Source organism: Pinus tabuliformis, chromosome 4_1 (assembly GCF_031772625.1).
Source record: "Pinus tabuliformis cultivar Carrire ecotype Pingquan chromosome 4_1, CPIR1, whole genome shotgun sequence".
In the NCBI taxonomy this organism is placed as follows: domain Eukaryota; kingdom Viridiplantae; phylum Streptophyta; class Pinopsida; order Pinales; family Pinaceae; genus Pinus; species Pinus tabuliformis.
In genome coordinates this window covers 557,955,348-557,965,143 of record NC_142303.1, presented here as the reverse complement: position 1 = coordinate 557,965,143, position 9,796 = coordinate 557,955,348, and the positions used below count along the sequence as shown (strand labels likewise).

The window sequence follows — 9,796 nt, the reverse complement described above, 5'->3', positions numbered from 1 at the left end:
GGGAGCCTTTCCTTCTGTGGACTTATGAGTTATCTGCTTGGTACGAGCCATGGAGCCAAACTAAACCTTCGAATAAGGATTCGAACCAATAATCTATGCCATAAAAAGGGGCATTAAAGAGAACTCATACCCTGAACAATGAATACTCAACCTAGACAAAACCCATTCCAAATCAATGTTAGCCACCACATATATGAGCACAATATAGCACAAACTTTACCTTGGGGTTTCTGGTGAAGATGTGAGTTTCATTATCACAATCAAAGACTTTGAGAACACTCAAGTTTTGTGAGAGGATGAAAAACTCAATAATGTGACTTCAATACACTCAACCTTCATGAGAATCCATGTGGATAAAAATAAAGGCTACACCTGTTGAGGATGACGAATCCTCAACAGTGTCCTGGGGAAAAAGCTCATTAAAGAATGTGAGTAGGAAAAAGCTCATTAAAAAATGTGAATACATATGTAAGTTTTTACATTTACCTAATACAATTATAAAATTACTAAATGACAAATGATATCATGTGAATACATGTTTACCTTTTCACATTTACCTAATACAATTATGAAATTGTTGTGCTAATTATCAAATCACCAATGATATCATTTGAATATATGTTTATCTTTTCACATTTACCTAATATATTATAACTAGTGCAACCATATAAATTAAATCCTTGTAAACACTAATAGCCATCAATCCATAACAAACATCAAAATATTTACTTTATAATACATTTCAAGTTGCTAAAAATAAAATAAAAAACATAAAAACTAACCAAGTATTACTTGGTTTTAAATTTTTATTATTGTTGTTGTTAATTATAAATATAATTAATGTCCATGAGGCAAAGTTTGATGATGGGGTTGATGGGGTGTGGGTGATGGGGTGTACTATTAAGGCACTCCATGATGTGAAGGTCACCGGTTCGAACTCCTTGGGAAAAAATCCGACTATGTTAAGGGTTGGTGTGGCGTAGGTCATGGTTTTTCAAGCCAAAGGGTAAGCATGCAATCATCTCAAGATCCAAACAACTTAGAAAACAAAAAAACATTGTAAATAAAATTAATATATAAGTTAAACACATATGCATTTAGAAAAACATGAACCAAGATTCTTAACTATGGAGATTCTTAATCTGTAAATATATTTTATTGCAATACCATGGCTTATCTATACCACATGCTCAAAGAGATCTATAACTCACTTCATATGACACTTGCTCATATGACATTTTTTTTAGTTAATCAATTTAATTGAAAGGGAAAAAATGACATAAACAAATGACTATGCTAGAGCCATAAATTCTAAAAAAGGGAAAAAAAACATTGATAATTGTATATCAACAACATTTACAAGTCTAGCTCTACCAGTTACATTAAAAAGTTAAAATAGATAACTAGTTTTAAAATAAATATCAACTGTTTATTCTAACTATTACTAAATTAAAATTCAAAAAACATCATTCCAAAATAAAAACATTAATTTACTTACAAGGTGAACATAAATTCAATTAATATAAAATAAAATTACACTATAATATAAAATGCAATATAATACGATGGTAATCCAATTACAATGAAGATGAAATTATAACTTATATTACTTGTAGCAATTCACTCACCCCATGATATAGTGAGTAACTACTCTGTTTCAACAATTACGGCATGAATATAATGCAGTTATAATAGATACTCAATTATCACTCAGTGCACTTCCTATAGCAATCAGTCATCCCAATGATCTTGTCAGACCATGTTTGAATGTCCATCATATAGTCGTTTATTACCTTTTGTTCTCTTCATGATTAGCCGGGTATTCTCTCTTGGAATCTTTGAGCTTGAAATTGGCCACGTCGAGCAATGAAAAATAACTTTTGAAGTGAAAAAAAAATCCATAACCAGTGAAGCCTGGTTATGGATTTTTTTCTCACTGCAAAAGTTTTTTGTTTGTTTGTTATTCCATCGAATTAAAAAATGTACAAGTACATATCCTTGCAGGAATATAACTTTTTCAGCTTTTTACAGAATGGCTGCAATTGGAACATCACATTAACCAATTTTGAAGGCTGTCTGAGCAATACATTAAGTTACATCAATCCCTAGAACCTAAAAAAATCAGAGTATATAATAATCCGTATATACTGATATATGGAGGCCAGATACATACAGTGAGTTCTAGAACAGAATTTAACAGATTGAAAATTCAGAAAACTGGAACCTGTCATGCTGGACCTTTAGAATCGTTTTATTCTGAATTGCTGATAGGTCTAACTGCCAGAGTTTGCTGGAAAGAAATTCAATTTAGGAAATTGAACTTTGTTGTCGATGTGATCCTCATATAAAATGAAGTCAGGGTCCAATGTTAATGCATTTTTTTGATAGTCTGTCTGCTGTTTTATTGGAGGTTGAAAATCGATATAGTGAAAATGTAATTTTGTATTCTCAATTCTATGTTTCTATATTATTAGATTTAAGACTTTTTGAGTGAGCATATTTTGACAACCGAACATATTTGGAGTCTCTGAGAATTAAAATGTTTCTTAGTTTAGCTAGTGTCATAAAAACTATATAGAAATCAATTCTGTTTTTGTGCTTGTCCCCAGACCAATAACAATTCTAAAATGGACTGATCTGTTTCCAGGCATCATTATCAGTCCCCCTCCTCCAGAAACATTCTCTTGGCCTACTCCATCATAAAAACCAACCGGAAAATTGCAGTCTTCTCTTCTCTGCATTTTAGATTTCTGCAGAGGGAGATATTCTCTGAAAAGGGAAATGATCTTTATGGATTAGAGAAGGATACATTTCCTTTCCTATTTTAATATAACCTTATTCTTTAACAACCATATGCCCCACCCAACAAAGATAGGCAGGGCACGCTTACCCTGAGTATGGATTAGTATTCCAGAACGCTTAAGGTAATTAAACCCAAACTTTGATATTAGGTTGAAAAACTGAATCCATGAGTACAAGCTCAAGCTCCTGTCCATTGAACTACATTGATGCTCAGATTCTCATTTTGTTGTTCAAGCTCAAGTAAATTGAACTACGTTGATGCTCATTTCCTCATTTTGTTGATTGATGTGTGTCTCGCCTGTGAGATGTGGCCGTGAACTCTTAAATGTACCTTGCCCGTTTGCTTTCTCATTGTGAGCTTTGAATGTTAATATCTTTTTTTCGCCTTCATGTTATGGTGAGATGTTAATATATTTTTTGTGCCTTCATGTTATGCAACGAGACAAGTTTAAACCAATGATGAACTGTTAGAAAATTCTTACATAAAACTAAAATTAAAAAAGAACGAACGGGATTTCAAACAAATTCGAATAAGTAGAACGTATTACTTTACAATACAGACAAAGTTTCGGAAACATAATATATTAGAAGGAATGAACAAGTTTACATTATTTCATGATTTAGTCACACGGGTATCGTTTCGTCAATTGGTTTACACTATTCCATCTTTTGGTCACATAGGTATATACGATACAATAGAATGGTGAACATTGACTGTTTGTTACCATTGTCACACAACTATTTACAATATATTAGAATGATGAACGGTCACTGTTGCCTACAATAGAATGGTGAACATTGACTGTTTGTAAACATTGTCACACAACTATTTACAATATATTAGAATGATGAACTGTCACTGTTGCTAGGAGCACCTGTACCAGCCTGGTTGCCACTGGTATTTGAACTGCCCAGTAATCTTTGATATGTTATTTGATTGGAATTTGAGTTTTGGGTAGCTTCAAGAAAAGTGTCTCGAATGCTTTCTAATTTCTCTACAACATCCATCATATTAGGTCGCCTTTCAGAGGATTGTTGTGTGCATAGCAAACCCACTCTTATGAGTTGACCAAGGCACATTTCCCTCTTTTCGTCTTCAGTGTTATTTGTGCTATCACTGGTCAATAGGATTTTATCTACTACTTTCTCTAGTTGATTTGGAAAACAACTACTTACCCATTTTCTCAAGTCCATTCCTTCTGCAAACAGGTTATGGGTGGGTTTCTTTCTTGTGAGCATCTCTATTAGCACTATTCCATAGCTATAAACATCACCTTTTGTTGTGACCTGTCCACCTTGTCCATATTCTGCATTTTCACAACCTCAATTAAGTTTTATTATTCGCAATTCAATAAAAATATAAAATTGAAGACAAAGTTTAATATGCTATCTAATTCAAATTATACCTGGAGGAATGTAGCCTACAGATCCTTTGAGTGCATATGTAGAAGTAGAAGCTGATTCCTCAGAATTTGCAAAACATATGGTAGCAATTCCAAAGTCTATAATATATGCAGTGAGATCGTCCCCAAGAAGTACATTGTTGGGTTTTAGATCACAATGAATTACTTGCACGAAACAATGATGATGGAGATATGCCATACCATGTGCAATGTCTATTGCTATATTCAACCTCTGAATCAAACTCAAAGCACATGAATCTTCATCAATATTGGGATATAACCACTTTTCTAAGCTTCCATTTTCCATGAACGGAAATATCAAAGCTTTGAAGTCCAAGTCTGAACAACAAGTTATAATTTTAATCAAATTCCGGTGTCGGACTCTACTCAAAACATTGCACTCTCTCTTGAAACTCTTATTTGCTCCTTCACTTTCCAAATTGAGAAGCTTAACTGCTACAATTGTGCCATCATTCATAACACCTTTGTACACTTTCCCAAAACTCCCAACCCCTAATAAGTTAGAATCACTAAATTCATCCGTTGCTGTAACAAGCTCCCTATAAGAAATTCTTTGGTAGGCCACTTTTAAGGACACTGTAGCCATTAGTGTCTTGTGATTTTGTTTCCACATGATACCCAAAAACAAACATAATAGAACAATAAGTGTACCTGCTCCAACAGCTATGGTAAGTCTTTCCAAATGAAAATGACTTTTATGTTCCCTAGCAGAGCAAGGTGGCAAACCTAGCCAACTTCCACATAAACCCACATTTCCCATAAATGCAGCAGCATCAAGCATTTTGAAAATTCCACTTTTAGGGACTTTTCCTGTTAATTTGTTGAAAGAAAAATTCAAGTGGTGGAGCATTTTAAGTTTTTCCAGTGATATGGGTATCTCACCTGACAATTTGTTGGAGGAGAAATCCATGTCCTGAAGATTTTGAAGCTCACTGATTGAAGCTGGTATCAGACCTTCAAGTGCGTTGTAGGAAAGCTTTAGGTAGCTTAATGCTGTGCAGCTTCCCAGTGCACTTGGAATGCTACCAATTAATTTATTTGCAGAAATATCTATACCTTGCACCTTAGTCATCTTACTGAGTTCCAAAGGCATAGGACCCTCTAATAAATTGTTAGAAAGATTGAAATAGAAAGCTAAATTTACAAGACCTGCAACCTCCGGAGGTATGCGCCCACTGAGCCTGTTGTATGATAAGTCTAGCCGCTCCAAAGTCACACATTTCCCTAGACTTGCAGGTATATTACCTGATAACTGATTATATGCCAGAAGTAACTGTCTAAGCTGCTGTAGGCCACCAAGAGACTCAGGGATTCTTCCAGAGAGATTATTCCGCCCGAGTTGTAGGAGCCCCATCCTTTTGAGGTGTCCGATTTCAGTGGGGATATTTCCCTGTAAATCGTTAACCGACAGATACAACCTTTCCAACTTTTGAAGCCTGATCAAGGAAGGGATAGCACCTGAAAAATAATTCATCTCTAACCCAAGGTAGGTTAAACCAGTTAGGTTTCCAATTTGTGGAGGTATTTCTCCTTGTAATTTATTGCGACCCAAGTACATGACCTCCAATTTTGTAGAGAGCTGGTCAATAGAAGACGACAGACGTCCCGTGAGATTATTAGAGTATAAATCAAGTACTCGTAGGAAGGAACAGTTACTTAGAGCAGTAAGAATGGGCAAACTCGTGGTGCTGCCGCTAATTAGTTTATTATTGCCTAAGTGAAGCACTTGAAGTTGCGTCAACTTACCCAACTCCATGGGCACTGCCCCGCTGAGCTGATTTCCCCCCAGTTCGATGATGTGAAGCTTCGTACAATTGAACAAGGAAGCAGGAATGCTTCCACTCAAATAATTACCATGCAGATATAGTCCGATCAATCGGGTGTGCTTGGAACACAAATCCGCCGGAATGTGTCCACTTAATTGGTTCCGACTCAAAGTCAAATTTCGGAGATTTGTGCAGTTTGACAAGGAAGAAGGAATTTCCCCTGTAAGACTGTTATTCCAAACATCGATGTGGTCCACAATATTCAGCATACTCAATTCGGAAGGAAGGCGCCCATGAAGGTTGTTACTTCCCAGATTTATTTTATACAAAGAGGACATATTTCCCAAGCACGTGGGAATTCTACCCGACAAGTTGTTCTGTCCTAACATATAGTATGCTAATTTGGAGAGAACACAGAGTTCTGAGGGAATGCTACCTCTGAGATTGTTAGTGGACAGATACAAGCACCATAAATTGCGACACCCACTCAGAGTAGGAGGAATGGAACCTTGGAGTTTATTCCTACTGAGGATAAGCATCTGCAAGCGCACCAGGCTTCCCAATTGATAGGGAATGGGACCATGAAAATTGTTATTGCGAAGGTCGAGTTTTTCCAGAAATGAGAGATTGCCGAGAAGAGGAGAGATTGTACCTTCTAATCCCATGCTCGACACATTTAGGGACACCACTCTGGACCCATTGCATTTGATAATTGTCCACTCACAGACTGAAACATTTGATTTCCAGTTAGTGGGTAACGATTGGTAGGGATCATTAGTGATTGCAGACAGGAATCCAAGCACAGCCTCTTGATCGACAGCATTGGAACCATTATCTAATTGCACTGTGGAAAACGCGAAGGGAGTGACAAGGGCGAACAAATAAACGAGTAATAGAAACATTCTCATTGCACAAACGAGAAGAGAAGGAATGTAACAGATCTCCATCACCTCCTGCAAGAGAATACTACCAAGTGTTGGGAGTTTTTTGATATATATATATATATACGAGAACTGCAGTGTAAGGCGCTATTGAGCGTCCTATTCAGCAGCGGGTGTATTGCAATTTTCAACACAGAATTCAGTACGACCTCCATATCGAGAAGAAAATGAGAGTTATTAAAGCAGATTTCATTGTGACTGCAGTGGCCGTCACATCTGAAGTGGTCGGCCACAATTGAAGTGGTCGACCACATCAATCGAAAAGAATCCGATGCGTGAAAACAGAGTTTCCGATAACGCAGAAGAATATACAATGAATTCAACTCCATAATCAACCAACCATTCCATTGCGCGCGCGGGGTGATTACTAACTAAGTTTTCTTCCAAGACTCTTAACTGAGATTGGAAAACTTGGTTTTCCAATTGCCAAACATGTTACAAACTTTCGCATAGGAAGGTGTTTCGATCGCGAGACACGCAACTCGAAACCTTTGAAACTTCTCGTATTTTAGTCCTCTCCCTTTCTGTACTCGTACATAAGGAATTGAATGATATAAATTTTAAAGGAATTGAATGACATAAGTCTAATCTTACTTTTTGGAGGAAAAAAAAAAAAAAAAACTTTCAATATTGCAAGTAAAAATAAAAGTCTAATAGATTAATCTTACTTGGAAGTTAAAATGGTGTCATAAAATCTTAGTTTCAATCCAGTCTCCAACACTTCAAATAATTTAAAAATTAAAAAAAAAAAAAAAAAAAAAAATAATAAGAAAATAAATATAATCATATATTTATGTTAAAAAAATAATAATAAGAAAACAAATATTATCATATATTTATGTTAATAGAACTTTTTTATTTGGAAGTAAGGTTTGTAAAAAATTTAATTTTTTTAGAAAACAGAGAAATATGAATGGTTTAGATTTAATATTTTGAAAATATTTTTTATCTTTTGCACAATTAAATGAATAAAATTAAAAAAATTTAAATTATTTTTTAATTTTCAATCTCCATTCTTATACTAATGTTACAAATTCATAGCTTTATAAATGACATATAAGTATTATAATTGCTATCTATATCTATCATTCATATAATTTATATAGTTGTGCTAGCATTAATGTATATGGTTGCTAGAAAAAATAACGTTAACATTCTTACTATTTTATCAACATATATGACTAGATTGAAAAATAGAATAACTTAATAATCGTTTAAATAAGGATTAAAAAGAAGTCTTCCAAAGTTGGGATGCAAATTTAACATAAATATTGCTTTGTTTAATTGATTAGCAATGGTAAGATTTTGTGAATGGACCACCTAGAAATTATAGTGGTAGGGTCATAATCTACCACCTAAAAGTTATAATCTCAAAAATTTATAATATTAATAATATCTTGGATTTATAATATCAACAATTCTTTGAGTTTATCATATTATTGATAATATAATAATATTATGATATAATTATAATATAATAATTATAATTATATATTTATAATATCACTATTAAATCTATACCATTAATATATAAATATCAACCACATTTATTAATGTGGTTATATTATTAGCTGAAATCAATATGTTACCACACAAATATATGTGTTTCTCAATTACTAATTTCTCTAAATATAAAATAGAAATAAATAAATAACACAAATATTTACAAAGTTCACTCTTAAAAATGATATGCTACCATTAATTCATACTAATATTACCAAATATATTTCATCAAAATAAAAATAAAAGGAATAGATATTATCTTAAAATTAAAAAATAAATAAATAAATAAATATTAATTTATTATATAAATTGATATTTTAAAATATTCTTATGCTATTTTAATTGATTATATAATTATAAATATGGGTGTGTTAAATATATAAATTTATTAGTATAAAGTAAAAATATTATTCAATAAAATTAACTAATTATCATAACATTATAAACAAGAGTTAGGTGGTGATATGTCAATGCTATTTTTTTTTTAGTATAAATGAATTTTGTACATGTAATTTCATTTGTTTTTTAAATACTATGGCATTGCAGACCTGATTGTGCTTCTTCTATTGAAAAAATCAATATTGTTTAAATACAAATAAACTCTAATAAACTCTTGAAATATGGCATTTGAATAATTCCTTCAATTTAGAATGTTCAAATAATCTCATATTTATGACATTAAAAAGATTGAAGATGAAAATCATTTTTATTAAAATATCTTTTATACACCTACATTATATATCAATTCTCAATTTTTTTTTATAATATTGATTTTCTTAAAACTAAATCTAAAATCTAAAAACTAATTCAGAAATCTATACAATTACAAAACCTAATTCCAATCTTAGAACTCTAAAGGGATAAGAAAGTTGAATTTATGATCTCCTCAATTTCAAGAAAGAGAATTCTCCTCGTCAAATAAATAAAGTATATTTAAAATTGAAAAGATTTTACATCTAGCTCAACCCTCAAATCAAATAAATAAACTATATTTAGTTAAAACGACCAACTTAATCTGTTGTTGATTCATACATGTAGAGGAAGTTGGTTGCTTCAGGTAAGTGAGCCAAGAATGACAAGGAAGCTTATTAGCGCAACAGGCCTAAGTCAATACATCTCTCACATCTTCTTAGCTCTAAACTTACAAATTATCTTAAATGAGATATACAAAATTACCTTAAATAATATCACAATTTGTTCCATTTATAACCATGGATACTTTAATATAGAAAGAAAAAAAAAACACTTTTAAAATTATTTTCTAGACTTTAAAATTTAGATTAAACACCTTATCCTATAAGTGCAAATAAACACTGTGGAAATAGTGAGAGTCACTAGAGCCCAACAACATCTTAAATGT

General features: G+C 32.7%; 1 protein-coding gene across 1 annotated transcript; it reads right to left on the bottom strand.

Annotated features, from left to right (window-relative positions):
• Positions 1–3,374: 3,374 nt before the first annotated feature.
• Positions 3,375–6,988, bottom strand: LOC149177069 (uncharacterized). Its single transcript, XM_089420037.1, has 2 exons — positions 4,209–6,988; positions 3,375–4,109 (listed from the first exon to the last, which is right to left on the bottom strand). Exons 1-2 carry the CDS (start codon positions 6,937–6,939, stop codon positions 3,643–3,645), a joined length of 3,198 nt encoding a protein of 1,065 aa, XP_089276163.1. The 5' UTR covers positions 6,940–6,988; the 3' UTR covers positions 3,375–3,642.
• Between the last annotated feature and the right edge of the window lie 2,808 nt (positions 6,989–9,796).